Source organism: Cibotium barometz, chromosome 58 (genome assembly GCF_041138505.1).
Source record: "Cibotium barometz isolate CiBa-2024 chromosome 58, ASM4113850v1, whole genome shotgun sequence".
Classification (NCBI taxonomy): Eukaryota; Viridiplantae; Streptophyta; class Polypodiopsida; order Cyatheales; family Cibotiaceae; genus Cibotium; species Cibotium barometz.
Window position 1 is genome coordinate 35,436,998 of NC_141103.1, and position 19,280 is coordinate 35,456,277.

General features: G+C 46.8%; 1 protein-coding gene across 3 annotated transcripts in view; it reads right to left on the reverse strand.

The window, feature by feature from the left end:
- Nucleotides 1-19,280, reverse strand: part of LOC147606216 (dynamin-2A-like) — a 117,588-nt gene that overhangs the window by 88,229 nt on the left and 10,079 nt on the right. For 2 of the 3 annotated variants that reach the window (XR_015265102.1, XM_086792965.1), the window contains exons 4-5: nt 3,718-3,825; nt 3,488-3,549 (exon numbers count right to left, since the gene is read on the reverse strand). Coding sequence is in view for 2 of the 3 variants with exons in the window: in XM_086792965.1 (XP_086649091.1) it covers nt 3,488-3,549; nt 3,718-3,825 (170 nt within the window). In the remaining variant the exon portion in view is untranslated. Of the gene's footprint in view, nt 1-3,487; nt 3,550-3,655; nt 3,826-19,280 lie in introns of all 3 variants that reach the window. The other variant, XM_086792966.1, reaches the window with a different exon arrangement.

Genomic DNA, 19,280 nt, shown 5'->3' on the forward strand with positions numbered 1-19,280 from the left:
GTACAAAAAAGGTACAGATCTTTGCAGCACTGGGCTGCCCTCTTGAAAAGGTGATAAACCCTAATTCTGGCCCCCTATGGGACCCTCCTACTGACTCACACCCCTAGTGGGTGGAATCGCTAATACAAAGAGCAAGGGTGCTATTTATAGCCCCTTGGAGTGCATGAGAAACTGGCCGACTGCTGGTCGGCCAGTTCATAAATCATTAAATCCATTAAATGCTGCCGACTTGAGTCTCTTGATGCGCCTTCAGCCAGCACCCCTCTGTCCTGCAGCCGACAGCCCACTGGTGTTGCTGATGTCATCCTACATGCAGCCGACACACTTCTGATCCATGCTCTGCTCCAAATCTTGCTCCATGTCCAACTTCTACTGGTTCCTAGTCTTTATCTGCTTGCCTCTTCTGGATCTAGCCCTAGAAATGTCCATGGCATCTGTGATGCACATGACACTTCATTACACGGGGAGGCGGAGATGGAGTTGATTTAGCAGGTACCTCAGTACATATTATGCTCTATGCTGATGATATTGTATTAGTGTCTGAGTCCCCCGGTGGTCTACAGCAGCATCTACATGCACTCCATGATTTCTGCACACAGAGGGGTCTTACTGTGAACCTTGGGAAAACCAAGGTTATGGTCTTTCATACATCGAGACAGGGCAGGAGTCAGCTGACATTCACTCTCGCAGGATGCCAGGTGGAGGTGGTGACATCATACGTGTACCTAGGGGTTACCTTCTCTGCAGCAGCCACACGCTTTACCATGGGTTCAGCAGCCAGAGCTAGATTGACACGGGGATATGCAGCATTGGCTATGCTAGAGAGACAGTGCCACCAGGCGCATTTTCAGGAGCCCCGGACGAAGGGGTGGCTATTTGACACATTAGTCACACCGGCATTGATGTATGGAGCAGCAGTATGGGCGCCAGGCCTTGCTACCCATTGGTGGACACAGATAGAGAGACCACAGGCCCTCATGATGGCACGCATGATACGCAGCAAACCGTCAGTACCTCATGACATTATCCGAGCAGAGTTTGCTGCGCCTCCTATGATGGTAGAGGCCATATTTCAGACTATATGCCTGCTAGACAGATTCAGAGAGATGCCACAGGACAGATTATCATACAGAGCTTTTCAGGCATCTAGACAGTTGGCTGAGGCAGGAGACAGAGGATCATGGTATGCACAGGTCACACATTGGTTCTCACAGCATGGCCTAGACATGGATCATCTACCACCATTCCAGTATGACAGGGATGCACCACATATCCGTCTCTCTCATAGTGAGAGGAACAGAGTATTGAGACAGGATCTATGGCAGCTCTATACACGAGAGACATGGATATCGCCTACACAGCCTCTTCCACCGAAGATGCTATACTACAGAGATCACTTCATGAGTATCACTGATGATGGATTTATAGAGAGGCCTAGATACATGGAGGGCTTTTTACCACACGGCTCCCGAGTGGCTATTGGTCAGCTCAGAGTTTCATCACACCGATTGGAGATTGAGACTGGCAGAGCAGCACGGATCCCCCGAGAGGAGAGGGTATGCAGATTGTGCAGAGAGGAGGTGGAGAGTGAGGAGCATTATGTATGCAGATGCAGAGCATATACAGCCATCAGAGAGAGATATCCCATTTTATTCAGAGAGCCACATTCCCTACGCCAGATCTTTGAGGCAGCAGACCAGCGCATACTGGGGAGATACATTCTAGACATACAGCGCCACAGAGAGACATTATTACAGGCTCAGACAGCTCCAGAGGGGGGGCGACAGACACAGATTACTACATTTTTTCAGAGATCCATACCCCTCCCAGCCCCTACACGGCAGGGAATTACTCTCCAGAGAGCAAAGACACTTAGAGCCCGCAGGAGACAGAGGACACCTGGCTTTCGGACACCACGCCTATACCAGAGAGAGATGACAGAGATCAGAGCTCAGTTTCACAGAGAGGGTGAGGAGCGACTGGCTCGCTTCAGAGCACACCCAGGCATGTTCTTCAGGGAGCTGTGGACACCCCCTTCACTGATGTATACCATTTTATACCCCCAGTATGGTACAGGATGGAGCTAGCTAGGTTGCATATCATGATTGTATACTCCATGCATATAGCTTTGCATTCTCCTAGTAATAGAGCTCCATCCCCTACACACCCAAATTCAGCTTTTTTATTCAGTACTTTTTCATTTTGTTGGGATGACAGAGGATACCCCATACATGTACTCCGATTTGTCTCATAGGCCGAGTTCGGTCTTTTGGAAGACGTTAATAAAATCTTTCTTTCTTTCTTTCTTTCTCTCTCTCTCTCTCTCTTCTCCATCTCTCTACCTGTCTGAAGCACCATGTAAACACACAAGTCACTGCTGCAAATCTATCATCGAACGCTATGTTTATCATTAGCTATGTGCAATTTTTTTATGCTTTTTGGTCACTCATTTTGTTTTGATTTGTCCTTGAAACACCAGAGGCCAGCTTGCAAACGAGAACCAGCTACCCATCCACAAGCGTCCATGCTAGAATACCAAGAAAAAGATTGTGAACTCTTCAATGAAGAGGTGGCCAGTAGTCACAGGCAGCAGCAGAAGGCATAGCAAGCCCCAACAGTTGAGTAAGAAATGCTAGTAGGCACCAAGAAGCAAACAGCACCAGGAGCTACAAAACCACCAAGGGTGATACCCAAAGGGGCCCATAGGCACCTTAACAAAGGGGATGAGAAGCCTAATTGATTAGCAGATGCTTGCATATTATGGCCTCCACCTGGACAGCTGATTAATCAGTCCCATGCACAAGCAACAATTGCACTCAGCGATGTTATTGCAGCCTTTATGTATCAATCATTCCCTTGATGCATGTCAGCATACTGAGGCTATGTCCCAATGCACTGATCCAACAAGCCCTTATGTGAGCCCTATAGAGGAAGGAAAGATGGCAAAAGATTCAACAGTATGCACTAGGATAACATCAATAAGTTGAAAGATATCAATATCAATTGTAACTGGCCTTTTTTGGTACAGGAAGGGAAGATGGGTTCCTGCAGAACCCCCCAAGTGACCGGCTGCAATGTGCTCTTACAGCCAGCTGACTAGCAAGAACATGCTAGTCTATCAGGTTGACTTACCCCATGGGGTCAACCTGCTGCCCCGTAAATGGACACCCTTCCAAGAAATTATGTGTTCCTCACATACACGCAGACACGCAGACTGCTTAATGCAGTGGCAAGCCTACAAAGAGGCACCGTCTTGTCTTCGAATATGCGTCAACTTCATATCTTTCGCACCTCACAAACAGTCACCATCTTATACACCAAAGATGACATTGGATAGTTGAGACGATGCACCTCAGTTATGCATACAATTTTTTCTTTTAAAGTGAAGGTGAAGGGGGGAGGAAGGTCTTCCTTGCACCATCGAATTAAGAAAGAGACACATATAAGTTGTCAAACCAAAGTCAAGAACGTTTCAAGTGTTACTGACCATGGTATCTTCAGATGCTCGCTGATCAAGACCAGGCAGATCAATCAGCTTTAGAGGAGGAGCTGCATGAAAGCATACCACATCAGATTTTGGGGCATCTTAATCAGTCACTATGGCCACATCCCACACCCCTCCCCCAAAAAAAAAGGCTTGTATGGAGTTGCATACATTGGAAAAATATCGCCTTGATTTGAGTTCGTGAAGAGATAGGAAGGACAAAGCAATTTGACCTGTGCTTGAACGAATCTTTAGACGAATTTCATCAGGACGTCCTCTTGATGAAGTGGACGTTCCAATCACTTTGCTCAACTTATCTTGTAAAGAATGGCGAATTGCACCTGCGAAATGAAAGAAAATGCCAAAGCCTTATAAATTAACTGAGCATACAATCGTTACAGTGCTTATGCAAGAAAAATCCAAGTCCACAAAAACAGCAAGTACGTTGATACCAAAAGTGATAAATGGCACATAGCTTAAACACACCCCAAAAAAAACAATGTTAATTAGAGAGAAATGACAACAAACACAGTAATTACATCATTAGCATCAAAAGCATTTACAGTCGATTCTAAACACAAACCACTGTTCTGTCTTCCCTCTCAACCTAGACAGCAATCTCAGCGATACAGAGAAAGCTGTAACTAATCATTGGAATGTATCCCTGCTTCAGCTTGGATAATAAAGCTTGCACGACTCTTTCACCCAAGTCTCTCCAAATGAGTAGACTCTTCATGACGCTAGCATTGGCTGAACTTGAGGTGGTTTTTTAGATGATATCTTATCAGCAATAAGGAAGAGCATAGTAAACATGCAAGATATCTAAAATTACAACCACAAATTAAGCCAATTACAGCTCCAAGGTCAAGATTCCGTGAGGAAAAAGTGGTGCAAGATTATTATCCAAGCTGAAGGAAGAATAAACTTTAATCATTAGTTACAAACTTCTTTGTACTGCTGAGCTTGCTCTTTAGCTTGAGAAGGAAGATAGAGCAGTTGTACTGCTGAGCTTGCTCTTTAGCTTCCATAAGGCCGGTAAACAGTTAAACCCTGCTTGTCCATACTGATTCTCACTCAAACCTGCTGTCCATACTCTGCTCCAACGTTCCCAGTCTAACATCCTTATAGGGTTTCTCTTTAGCTTGAGAAGGAAGATAGAGCAGTTGTACTGCTGAGCTTGCTCTTTAGCTTCCATAAGGCCGGTAAGCAGTTAAACCCTGCTTGTCCATACTGATTCTCACTCAAACCTGCTGTCTATACTCTGCTCCAACGTTCCCAGTCTAACATCCTTATAGGGTTGCTCTTTAGCTTGAGAAGGAAGATAGAGCAGTTGTTATCGTCTACGGCTTCCATTAGGCCGGTAAACAGTTAAACCCTGCTTGTCCATACTGATTCTCACTCAAACCTGCTGTCCATACTCTGCTCCAAAGTTCCCAGTCTAACATCTTATAGGGTTGCTTTTTAGCTTGAGAAGGAAGATAGAGCAGTTGTTATCGTCTACAGCTTCCATTAGGCCGGTAAACAGTTAAACCCTGCTTGTCCATATTGATTCTCACTCAAACCTGCTGTCCATACTCTGCTCCAACGTTCCCAATCTAACATCCTTATAGGGTTGCCTCTGACATGCCCTCACCATAACCACATCTTCCATCAAGAGGCTTATAGAGTCATGTTTCAGTTTAGGGTCCACGCCAATCCATAAAGATGGCAACCCCATGAGTGAAAGAAAGAGCATCACAAGTTGTAGGCCCAAAGCACAAACTGTAGAAGGCTTGAAATAGTTGATTATTGCTGAAAATGAGCACAAGGGAAGCCCATAGGTGCTTACAAGCATAAGAGACTGTTGCTTCAGCCAATGACCTCCAGCGGATATGCAAGAATGAGATGAAAAGTGAGGGCAAGGGTGAGCACCCTTATATATCCCTCCAGGGAGCTGGTCGCAGGCCAATGCTGCAGGCCGACAGCTGTCTAGTAGCATAAAATGCTATAAAATGCCTTGAAAGTGGTTTTAAAAATGCCTAAATAATATTTGCTGAACATGCCAATGCAGGGTCTCATAAAATGACCAGTACAAGCATAAAAAGGTGTATGTAGACCCCCTGGAGATGATATATTCCAACACCTACTCTTCAGCGCGCCAGAGGGGCGGCCCAATACCAGCACGTCGAAGTAACACCTCCAAAGTAGCTCTCGGAAGTGGTTTGGTGAAGAGATCATCCACATTGAACAGTAGGCCAGCCGAAGAAGTCCCAACTCGATCCACTCACATACAAAATGATAATGCACTTCAGTATCCTTGGATCGTCCCCGTATCACAGGATTCTAAGCTAGAGCAATAGCACTCTGAGAATCCGAGAAAATGGGGAAGTGTCGGCACAACACAAATGCTCCAGAATCTGATGAATCTAAGTGCCTCAGTACAGGAGAGAAAGTAGGATTCAGGCCTAGAAGGCCCTGGGGTAGAATTTGGAGAAGGAACAACTGTAGAGAAATCTCTGGAAGCCATGTCTACTGACAAATAATCCTCCTCTAACTCAAGTAGTCCACTGACAACCTGGTAAGCACCACCGCTGCAGTGCGTAAGAGTGTGGAGAAGAAACGGTAGCAAAGAAATCTCCAACAGCCCTGTCCTCCCAAAATAAACCTCCTCTGAAGCAAGAGGGCTGTTTAAAAAAAACAGCAAATAGCCTTCTCTCAAGCTGTGCACAACAAGAGGAGAGATCTTGTCAACAATTGCTCTCTCTCCTCTCTCTTTCTTTGTCTATGCTTCCGCCTATGCATACTCCAACAAACTTCAACATGGTATCAGACGTCTAGGTCCTGGCTGCCATCATCTTCGTTTTTGGACCCCTTCTCTCTCATGCGTTTCTGGATTCAGTAGGTGGCTGCATTTTCTCCTCTGTTGACTGCGTTTTCTGCTGAACCTGCATTTTCTTCTCCGATTGCCTCTTCACATCAACGTTTTTTCTCCTGGTGGTGCTCTTGCCCATGCAACCCCTGCAAGGCGACAAGGTGCAAGTCCAAGGTGGTTGCGTTTTGCTTTTTCTAAGCAATTTCTGCAGTGGCTGTTTTTACAGTCAGGACAGCTTCTCGACGTGGTCTATTCGCGTGTGGTGCAGCCCAACAAGCGGCCTAGAGAGCCGTACTTCCCCGGCGTCCCCTCCCTTGGGTTGGGTCTTTCCGATGCGTTTTGGTGGACTGTTTTGCTGCTGTCCAGCCCCTTATCTACCTCAGTTTTCAGAGGGGGCTGATTGGTCCTCATGCCTTGCCCCATTGGAAAGTGCTCACGAGAAGTCTTGGAATGCTGAGATTTGCATTTTTTAAGGCGTACTTTGCTGCTGTGGATAAATACGCAGCGGAGATAATGACCAGATCTGGGAACACAAGAGCAAAAACGCAGGCAGAAAAACAGCACAAGAGAGAGAGAGAAGTAGGCGTGTAACTCTGCTCTATATACACAAGAAGATCCCGAGAAATGATACAACTAAGGTATGGGGGCTGGGGTCCTATATATACCTCCCTAGAGGGCAGTCGGCCAGCAAAAAGAGTGCCCACGACTGAAGAAAAGGTCCCACGACTGCATAAATGCAGTCGGCCAGCAGCCCTGTAGCCCACGACTGATGAACATCCAGTCGGCCAGCACTGGAGTGCTTCTGGCATCATCTACCAGCCCTCCCAAGCCTCAGAAAAATGGAAAAAAAATAGGGGAAAAATACGGGGAGTGAGGAAAAATGATAAAACACCTGATAAGGGCGGGCACACCCACAACAAAGGCCCTGGTGTATAAAACTAGACAGGAGATGACTTCTAACACCCCCTCTCAGCTCCTGGCTGTGAAACCAACCACAGGGAGCTGGGGTGCCGCCCGAGCAAGTCCTGAGAGAGCGACTTCGTGAAGAGGTCCACCGTACTGACCTCCATCGAACACAACTCTAGCAACATGTTATCAGCAACGATCTGTTCACGAACAAAGTGCCTCTGGATGACCATGGGTTCCTCCAGTGGAAGCCCAAACCTGCAATGTAACCTCCTGCTGCTCTGTAAAACTGCTCCTGGGCCATAAGTAGATCTCCTCGTGTCCGGATCTCCTCCCCAAACCGAATCACTCCAACCGTGGAGTCGGACTCCATCCAACAATCCCCCTCCTGTGTACAAGAGTCCATGATCCTTCGCATGCCGCAGAAACCACAGGAAACGCAATCCTGCCTCCCAAAGAGACATCTACAATCAAGAGCTCAATTGCCTCATCAGGAAGCTCCCGTCCATCAACCAGATCAATGAACCATACAGCTTCTGAGTCACCGAGACATCACACTGCTCACAAGGATCAACACCTGTTACGGTGCACAAACAGGTCCTGGAAACCTGATGAAACCTGTCAACCACCCCCTCTGTCCAATCTGGTGTCCATCAACCAGATCAATGAACCATACAGCTTCTGAGTCACCGAGACATCACACTGCTCACAAGGATCAACACCTGTTACGGTGCACAAACAAGTCCTGGAAACCCGATGAAACCTGTCAACCACCCCCTCTGAATCCGGAACCACAAAGCCTGGAGAAACCACCTCCTTCTGCAAGTAAGCACCTACCACCTGCCTGGCTTTCCGAAAGGTCCCCGTGGAAAGAACATCCTCAACTACTGGAAGTTCTATGTCCCGAACACTACGAGACATCAGAGCATAAGTGACCTGTTCAGCTTCCTCTGACTCACGAACACAAGAACTACCAACATCAGTACTGGAAAGTTCCTGCCAACTGCTACCATCTACTGGTAAGCTATCCACCATCTCATCCCGGAAAGCCTGTACCTGCAACGTATCCACACTTGAGTGGCCATTACGAGACTGCCACTCATCACAATCCTGAGGACCTGGGAGAGAGAGTGCTGAAAGCCTGTAAACTCCATTCTCCACTCCGCCTTCCCAAACCACTTGGCCTGTTGCTTTGTCCCGGAGAGCAACAAAATGCTCATCAAACTCCACCCGTACGCCAGTCTTGCAAACCTAATGCACTGACAACAGATGAAAACCAAGTGCCGGAACATACAACACCTGGGAGGAATGCTTCCCCCCTCTACCATCGGGAACTATCTCCATCCTGCCCTCACTGTGAACTGGGATAGTGGACGTATCCCCAGTAAGAATATGACCAGAAAGCCTGCAGAGATCCTGTAAACCGGAATGGGAAGGAGTCATGTGCCTGGAAGCACCACTATCGAGAATCCACTCCTGAGTATCCGTTGCGGAGAGTCCTCCAATCTCCTCCCTGCCTGAAGAAAATGAAACATCGGTGTCCATCACCTCCAGGTGCACAAAAGCCGGAGTCTTCATGATTGCTGCTAAGGAATCTTCACCCTTCTCGGTCTTCCGCTTGGGACACTGCCTCCAATAGTGGCCTTTCTCGCCACAATCATTACAGGTCCTCTCTGCCTTCAGTTTCTCGCGGTCAACGTCGGACTTCTTCTCAGAAGACTTCTCCGATGAAGCCTTCTCTTTGCCCGAGTTACGGCCTTTCGACCGTTGGCCAGTAAAGGCCTCCGAACCTCCACCCTGAGGAGGGTTCGTGAATCGTTCCTCCTGGTCCAGGACCATGGGCACAAGCTCCTCCCACGTGACGGTGCTGAGCCTGCCAACCACTGGTAATCAAAGAGGAGTAAAATGCTGAGTACGAAGAGGGCAAATGTGACAGCAGCGTGATGGCCATGTCCTCTGACAATATCTCTTTCCCAACCTGAAGAACTTCCTGCTGAAGAGCCTGCAGCTTGTTAATATTCTCCCGCATCATCGACGACTTTGCAGGGCTCATAACCCGCATTTGTACTTCCAAGGAAATCCTCTTCATGGGCGATACCCTGTTGTAACGTGAGGCCAAATGCTGCCATATACCTCTGGCCAGCGTCATATACTTTACATGATTGATTACCTGCGGTGTGCAGTTGAGGAAAATAAACAAACAGACCCTGGCGTTGACACGATCCCACATCTGTGTCTAGGCCTCCCGGTCCTTTCGGATCGACGGTAACTCCCCTTCCTCTACTTCCGGCCGTGGAACACCAACAACGACGAAATCGGCGGTCGTAAGACTCCAGAACAGATTCCATCATGACCTTCCATATGCCATAGTTGCTCCCGTCCAACTGACAGTCCACCGGGAACGTGGGGAGTGTCGGGATCTTCACATGTCTCTCGGCCATCTCAAACAGATCTGCCATTGCGGGGATGTACTCTGAAAGGGGTGGGTGGGTGGGAACAAAGAAGAACTATAACCTGCAAGTGGCTGTCCAGCAAATCAGCCCGCCTTCCTCTTGCTTCTCCTCTTCCCGAACAGTCCAAAACAGTCCACCAATCAGCCACAAAACAGTCCCCCTCTTGCTCACACAAATCCCAAGACCTATCTAGAGCCTAGGCCTCTGATACCATGTCAGAATACGCAGCGGAGATGATGACCGGATCTGGGAACACAAGAGCAAAAACGCAGGCAGAAAAACAGCACAAGAGAGAGAGAGAGAAGTAGGCGTATAACTCTGCTCTATATACACAAGAAGATCCCGAGAAATGATACAACTAAGGTATGGGGGCTAGGGTCCTATATATACCTCCCTAGAGGACAGTCGGCCAGCAAAAAGAGTGCCCGCGACTGAAGAAAAGGTCCCACGACTGCATAAATGCAGTCGGCCAGCATACAGATGCCCACGACTGATGAAAACCAGTCGGCCAGCAGCCCTGTAGCCCACGACCGATGAACATCCACTCGGCCAACACTGGAGTGCTCCTGGCATCATCTGGCAGCCCTCCCAAGCCTCAGAAAAATGGAAAAAAATAGGGGAAAAATACGGGGAGTGGCCCTGGTGTATAAAACTAGACAGGAGATGACTTCTAACAATGGCTCCCCTTTGTACAAACAAGGAGGACAAGTTGGATGGAACAGGACAAGTTGCATGGAACGAGGATGGCTATCAAGTTTGCCATGAGTCCTAGACCATGAGTGGCCATCTCTAAGAAAGAAGCCACCCTTTATCTTCAATGCATAGTCATTCAGAGACAATACTCTTTTTCTCCACAGTATGAAGTTCATTCTCTTCAACTGTATCTTTCGTGCCTTGGTATTCGTTTCATAGAGTTTTACCAAGGTGTCCCATGCCTCCTCGGGGGACTTGGCATCCTATATGTGCCCAATCATGGTGTCCTGTATACTGATGGAGAGCCAATACATAACTTTTCTAGCTCCTTGGTTCCAATCCTTGAACTCTTTCACATCTGTAGCAGTCGTGCATGTGAACCCTTGCGTAAGCCTTAGATTGTTATTTCACCATTTATCCATTATTATCATTTAGATGGCAGCATTTAATGGTAAGCTGGCCAGCTTATTACCATTAAAATCAGCATATACACTTTATTCAAGTCATGTAGCATTTATTAGCCAGTCGGCCAGCTTTGTAGCCAGCCAACCAGCCACCTACTCCCATATAAATAGCAAGTGTTGCATCTCCCTCAGCCCATCTCAGCATTCAGCAATCGCATCATCATCGCTTGGAGCATACAAGCGTTCAGTTAGCAGAAAACGCATCATCATCAGCATAAGGAAGAAACGCTTCAGTCCATCTGCGTTTCTCATCCCTACAGCAGATTTCAGCATCCAATTTCATTATTGTTTTCTCCATCTTCCCGGGTGAGGGAAAACACAGCATATTCAGGCATTCACCTTGCATATTCTTATGCCTAGAACAGTCCCAATTCAGCCCCTTTCTCAACCACAGTTTGCAGCCTTCCTAAAGCCCCTTGGAAGAGTGCATTGGCTTTGAGGTTGATCATCATTGGTGCTTCTACAACAGTGTATAGTCAGCCCAACTCTTGGTCTTCCGAAGGTCTTGCGCTTGGCTTCTCTACAGCCCAAAGTCAGTCATTCTATAAAACAAATACTCCGAGCACTAAACCAACTTCTCATGGAGCATCTCCAACTCTTGGAGGCTACCGTAGCAAAACCCATTCCACCAGCTACTTCGACTTCATCTCTCTTCTTTCAGATGGAATAACAAAGACGAGAAGATGGGGCCAGACAGCGGGAAGAAAAACGTGAAGCAAAAGCAAGAAAGCAACAAGAAAAAGCAGGCAAATGGGACTATGAGGAAGCTGAACGAAGGCTTGAAGAAGACCGGCATCAAGCTGACTTCGCAGCTCGGGAGCACCAACGAGAGCTCGATCGAGAGCAAATGATACTCAAACACAAGCAAGAAAGGGAGGCCATGCTGTCAAAATGGACTACGAAAATGAAGACAACTGCTGTAGAGAGCAAAACGCAGAAAAGAGAGAGAGAGAGAAAGAAAGAAAGAAAGATATATTAAGCGTCTACTAAAGACCCAATGGGCCTATGAGACCAAAGTGGTACAGTAATGTCCATGGCATATCTCATCATGGAATGGAAAATAAAACAGAATGAAAACATAAATATAGCTATCTCACTGGGGTGATACAAAACTGTCCATGGAAACTCGTCATGGAAAAGAGAGAAAGAAAGAAAGAGAGAGAGAGAGCTGTATTAACGTCTACTAGAGGTCGAACCCGACCTATGAGACAAATCAATGTACAACTGTCAATGTCTTCTGGATGTCCATCCCGGAATGATACAAGAGAAGTGTGGGGGGCAGGGCCAATATATACGGCCCCAGGCTGCTGGTCGGCCAGCCCAAAAACAACCGACAGCAGCCAGAGATGCTCACGACAAGCAAACAAGTCAATCGGCCAGGAGAAAGGCAGTCGGTCAGCACTGAGGAAGAAGTTGGGTAGCACCAGTCCAGTCGGCCAGCAATAGGCACAGCCAACAGCCCTCCCATAGCTAGCAAAAAGTGGGAAAATAGTATGGAAAGTGAGGAAAAATGGGCTAAAATGGGCAGGCACACCCACAACAGAGGCATAGTCATCTTTCGTACTGAAGTCGTCGGAGATCGGTTGAGGATATGGACAGCCGTAGCCATAGCCTCTCCCCAAAGTGGACGAGGAAGATCACAATGCTCTAGCATCGTTCTCGCCATCTCCACCACAGTCCGGTTCTTACGCTCAACCACTCCATTCTCTGAAGGCGAACCTGTATTGGCCAACTCCCGCTTGATGCCATGTTCCGCACAAAACTACACAAACGCATTAGAAGATAACTCTCCTCCTTTGTTAGCCCGAAGAGTCTTTATCTGCAATCCAGACTCTTTCTCCACCATAACATGCCACTCCTTGAACCGAGCAAAGGCTTGGTCCTTCAAGGAAAGGAAATAAATCCATGTGAATCTACCTCCCAAGGATGGGGTCTGCATAGATCCACACAAGTCAGTGTGTACCAACTCCAAAGGTTTCGAAGCCCGCCTAGAAGCCTGCTTCGGATAAGATTCCCTGTGCTGCTTACCCCACGAATGCAAGAACTACAGCATCATGCCTGCTGCCAACATCTGGCAAGCCATCCACCAACTGGTCCCAGAAAGCCCGCCACAGCGTATCCACATTCAAGTGGCCAAAACAAAAGTGCCACAAGTCACCGATCTGAGTGCCTATCAGAGAGGAGAGTGCTGAGAGTTTGTAGATACCGTTCTCCACTCCGCCTTCCCATACAACCTAGCATGTTTCTCTGTCCCGTATAGCAACAAAATGCTCCTCAAACTCCACCTGGAAGCCAGTCTTGCAAACCTCATGCCTTGACAATAGATGAAAACCAAGTGCTGGGACGTAAAGAACACAAGAGGAATGGTTCCCCACTTTGCCATTAGGAATAATCTCCATCTTGCCCTCACTATGAATCGGTATAGCAGAATTGTCGCCAATGAGAATGCGACATGACTGCCATTTAAGATCCTGTAAAAACTCTCGAGAAGGAGTCATGTGCCTGGAAGCACCACTATCGAGAATCCACTCCCGAGTATATCCCTGGCGGTGAAACCAACTACCTCCGCGCTCGAAGAAGATGAAGCATCTGTGTCCAAATCTCCAAGTGCACAAAGGCTGGAGTCTTTGCAGCTGAAGCTGAAGATCAACACTCTTCGAGATACTCCGCTTAGGACATTTCCGCCAATAGTGGCCTTTCTTGCCACAATCGTTACAGGTCCACTCGGCCTTCAATTTGTCACGATCGGAGTCGGGCTTCTTCTCGGAAGACTTCCCTTTGCCCTTATTGTTGTGTTGTTACGGCCTTTCGACCATTGGCCAGTCAAGGCCTCAGAACCTCCGCCCTGTGGAGGATTCGTAAAAACACTCTTCTTGGTCCAAGACCATAGGTACAAGCTCCTCCCATGTGATGGTGCTCAGCCTGCCACCACTGGTGATCAAAGAGGAGTAAAATGCTAAGTACTAAGAGGGCAGGTGAGACAACAAAGTGATGGCCATGTCCTCTGAAGACATCTCCTTCTCAACCTGAAGAACCTACTGTTGAAGAGCCTGCAACTTGTTGATGTGCTCCCGCTTTGAGACTTGGGGAAGCTTGGAGCTAGGCAGGCTGATTGGCGAGCTGGACTAGGGATAGACTGATGGGCGGGCACCCAAGTATGGACGGGCGGGCGCCCAAGTGTGGACGCCCGATGACCAGCAAAGAGCCTATAAAAGGGTGGCCAAGGTTGGTTAGTTGATTCATAGAATCTCGTGAGTCTTTGTGAGCTCTCTATGGTTAAGAGCTTGGATCTAGTGCAGACGTGCACCTATTTCATGCAGCCAAGGCCGGCAACAATCTCGAGGCCCGCGAGGGTAGCTCCGTGGCGGAATGGGACGTCACGGAGTAGAGACTGGTCGGTAAGTCTTGCTAGTTAGCTCAGCTCGTTGCTCGGTGGGGACAGCCAAGACTTGTGGGTTTTGCCCACGGCTCTCAAGGTTGGGTGGTGAGTCAAGCCTGCACCCCCTTCACGTTATTTGGCTTTGTTTAGCACGTTTCGTGTCATGTTTCACAAACGTTCTAAGAGGAGATCCATGGGGATTTGACATTTTATATGATTAATCACATGTGGTGTGCAATTAAGAAAGATAAAAGAACACACTGACACGATCCCACAACTGTGCCTGAGCCTCCCGTTCTTTCCGAGTAGAGGGTAAAAGCTCCCCGTCCTCCAACTCCGGCCATGGAACACCAACCACAATGAAATCAGCCAAGTCATAAGACTCCAAGACAGACTCCATCATTACCTTCCATATGCCGTAGTTGTTCCTGTCCAACTGTCGATCCACTGGGAATGTGGGAGCAACTTCACATGCTTCTCAGCCATCTCAAGCAAGTTTGCCATCTCAAGGGTTCATAAGGTCTTGTGAAGGGACGGTGGGTGGGAAAAAAATGAAGAAGAGGCTACAAATAGTATGCAAGGTGGCTGTCCAACAGTGATGGCCGCCTTCTACCCGATCTTCAACTCCCGAACTGCCCAAGCAATCTCCAATCAGCACCACAAATCAGCAAACCCTCAAGCTCCCACTGTCTCCAAGCTTCGAGCCACCTGGGGCTCTGATACCATGTCAGAATGCACAACGGAAATGAAGACAACTGCCGTAGAGAGCGAAACGTAGAAGAGAGAGAGAGAGAGAGAGAGAGAGAGAAGCTGTGTGAACTCTGCTTTATACACTAGAAAATCCCAGAATGATACAAGATAAGTGTGGGGGGCAAGGCCAATATATATGGCCCCAGGTTGCTGGTCGGCCAGCTCAAAAACAGCCGACAGTAGCAAGTGATGCTCACGACAAGTAAATAAGTCAATCGGCCAGCACTGAGGAAGAAGTCGGGTAGCACAAGTCCAGTCGGCCAACAGTAGACACAGCCGATAGCCCTCCCACAGCTAGTAAAAATGGAAAAATACTATGGAAAGTGAGGAAAAATGGGCGAGCACACCCACAACAGAGGCCCTGGTGTATACTGTACAGACAGGAGATGACTACTAACACATGCATCTACAATTTCAACACACCCTCTCTTCAGTTTCTCCGCCCATAGGTACCACCAACGAGTCTCCCACGACATCAACGACCGTCATCCAGACTCACCCAAAATATGATGGTAAGTGTGATCATTTAGTTGTCAATCAATTTCTTCATCAGTTTAATGCATATTTTCTTTGGCAAAGCTAATAGATCCTCAAGATAAAGTCCACGTAGCGGCTCCGCACCTTACAAGTGAGATAGTCACTTAGTGGCAGCATTGATCTAGTTTACATACAAACCAGACCACAGGTGTCACAGCTTTTCACTGGGACACCTTCGTCCATGACCTAAAGACCAGATTTCTCCCTCCCAATATATGACCAACCTGGCGGATGAGTTCTATGGACTCAAACAGAACAGGTCACCCGCTTCAGTTTTTCGGTTCAATCATTCCCCTTGCATATTCTCAGCCTAGAACAGTCCCAATTCAGCCCATTTCTCAGATATAGAAATCCCGTGCAACAAAAACAACACTCCATAGTAGTAGTGAAATAGCCTTGACGTTTACAAGATTTTTAGCCATAAAAATGCTGCTATTTTGTTGTTGTACTCTGTAGTGTTTTTCTTTGGATTATACCAAGGCTACCTGCTTCCTCCCCCTCTCAAACATGTCTAAGTGCTATCGAGTGTTGCACCTTCTCACACCAACTGCTCTTTTGGCACCTTCTAGCATCATCTAAAGCGAAGGTGTTTGATTAGGAACTATCTTTTAGGAAGCGCATCACTCTAGTAAAATAGTTCATATATCCTCTCTCCAGCTTTTGAGATGTAAAGGTGTAAAAACCTCCCCTTCTGTTCTTGTAATTATTCCCCTCTGAAATAGAAGAAAGATCTTGTTTTACCTTGTTTTGGCCTAGAGAGAGAAAAAGCCTAAATTAAGATATCTTTGGATATAAAAATCCTTCTAGTGCCTAAAATGGATTCTCCTGAAAAAGAAATTTAAAAAGAACTTTCCAATGTGCATTTGGAATTAATTGAAAATGTGTATAAAGGACCTTAGCCTAAGGGTCTACATTTTCAGAAATTTTTGGATTATGGTCCCATCTGCATAATTCCGTTGCATGTCAAGGTTGCATCCGTACGCATGTACCTTATCATAAGATACGTTTTAGTGTACAGTACGGTACCGATCCGTACATGGCAACCCCCCCCCTCCCCCCATCTAGCCTTTGGTCCAAGATCCCTCCTATAATTACCAATTTTTTGCTGCCTGTAGGTACCCGCCTCTAGCCACTTATTTATCCACCCGTAGGCGATGCCACCAAGGAAGCACCAAGGGGGGTTTTGAACCCAAGACCTCTTGGTCCTAGCAAACACCTTCACCACTTGAGCTATCACCTCATTGGCAAGTACATGGCAGTTTTTAAAAACATTTTGGGCCAAGAAAAACCCTAGGCCGGCCGGCCGTCGTCACATTTTAGCGGACTTATGCAAAGTGCGAACATAGCCATTCCTCTCATTGATACAAACATTGCAGCAAGAGATGATGATGATGCGGTGCCACAACTGCTTCGATCACCGCCATTGTAGAGAGAGAGGTGAGAGTATGATTGCGAAGGAAACATGTTGACAGATGGAGATCTTGATTCTTCATCTTCTTCATCATTTTATATCGAAGAAGTGGATTGATCATTGAGCGCTCTACAATGTGCAGTGATAGTGATACTAGTGACTAGAACTATTATTTTTTAGCTTCTCTAGATAGTAAATTGTCTTTCAACTTTTAAATTTTGATTGATTGCTTATAGTATGTAAGCCGTGGCATTTGAGTCATGGATACTGAACGTTTGAGTGATTCCATTTCATGAAACCTATTTATGCTTTTGTTTACTGATAGCTCTAATTTTGGTAATTGAGTTGTTCAGAAATGAATTGTTTTTCAAATTTAAAGTTTGTAGTTTTTCATTCATTTTTCTGTATATATATACACTATATAGTATATTTTTTATGTTTTTACATACCTTACATATTTAACGTACCTCAAAATCTCAACCAGTACCTAAATGCATACCTTACGTACCTAATTCGTACCATACCTTACGTACCTTTCCACCTTGCTGCATGTTACATTGGTATCAGATTCAACTTGTCCACACACACCGTATCCTAGCGTGAGAGCATCCTTGAATGGTCATACTTCGCTCCGGCGCACGACCACTGACTTCAGTAGCATGTCTACAAAGGATAGTACACATCAGCAGGAAGACATCTCCCTCGAAGGAGACCATGCTCTTCCTCCTACAGCAAATACCATAGCTCTACTACAAGCACAAAATCAACTTCTCATGAAGCGTCTCCGACTCTTGGAGGCAACCGCAACAAAACCCACTCCACCAGCTACCCCTGACTTCATCTCCCTCTTCTTTCAGATGGAGCAACAAAGACGAGAGGATGAGGCCAGACGACAGGAAGAAAAAGCTAAAGCAGAAGCAAGAAAACAACAAGATAAAATAGACAGACGGGACTATGAGGAAGCTCAACGCAGGCTTGAAGAAGACCGGCGTCAGCTGCTGAACTCGCAGCTCCAAAGCACCAACGAGAGAATGCTACTCGAACACCAGTAAGGAAAGGAGGCCATGCATCTGAAATTTCAGCACACCCTCTCTTCAATTTCCCCACCCATAGGTGCCACCAGCCAGACTCCTGCGACATCAATGACCGTCATCCGAACTCAACCAAATGGTAAGTGTGATCATTTAGCTGTACCCAATCTTAGGTGTCACGTCTTTTCATTGGGATACCTTTGTCCATGACCTAAAGATCTTATTTCTCCCTCCCCAGTATTTGACCAACCTGGCAGATGAGTTCTATGGACTCAAAACAGAACGGATCACCCATGCTTCAGTTTTCCGGTAAGGTTATCACTTTAGCACAACAATTAGGGCACAACAGTTAGGGTTATCTAAGAGGGCCAAGATGGATCTATTCATTCCTGGATTGGATCTTAACATTCGATTCACAGTCCGTAACTTGGAACCCAGCACATATGACCGGGCTTTGAATCTCGCTCAAAATGAAGAAATGAGGATGAACGAAGGCAAGCCAAAACAACTGAAATCTAGTACCAAAACCCAACCAGGGAAGGGTACTTTGTCTTCTAAAGACGCTAAGACAGACAACAGTTCTAGCTCTAGTTCAGGGGGGTAAAGAATCCAGGCCTAAGAAAACCCCTAAGGAAAAGGCTAAAGCACGCATCACTGGAGACTATCTTCCTCCAGAGGAGCAAAGGAAGTACCAGTTAGAAAACTAATGTCATACCATTGGGCATGGTAAAAAGGATTGTCCGAAATGGCATGCAGAGCAAGTCTCCAAAGAGCCTTTTGCCACAGTTACCACAGCATCTCCCGCTCCTCCAGCACCGCCTACTACCACCAATGCAGTTCAGCTTTTACCTTCTATGCATCCCATGCCATCCATGGTGCTTGATGCTAAGCATATTGTCCTAATGTCAAGAAAGGGGATCTGCCAACGAAGAAGAAGATGAGACAAATGTTATCGATGAGATAGAAGTTGTCTGAGCACGAACATAAATCAATGCTTCTTCCGCTCCCTTGTGGATAGCTCGTCGGGCTTGGAGATGAGAAATCATAGGAATGCCAAGAATGCTTCTATCCCCATGAATCATGATAGGCTCAGGCAAACCTTTACAAATAGCAAAAGTATTCTGCCTCCAATTGGGAATGGGTTCATACTAGCGAAACCACTGGATTCCTAAGATCATGTCACACCCCAAAAGAGGCGAGACAATGAAATCTCGCTGGAATGAGGCCTTTTGAACTTGAAAAGGAAACTGATGTGTCTTTTGAGAAATGTGGGTGCAGAGACCAAGTGTAAACCCGTCCACATCCAAATGATAGGGCACTA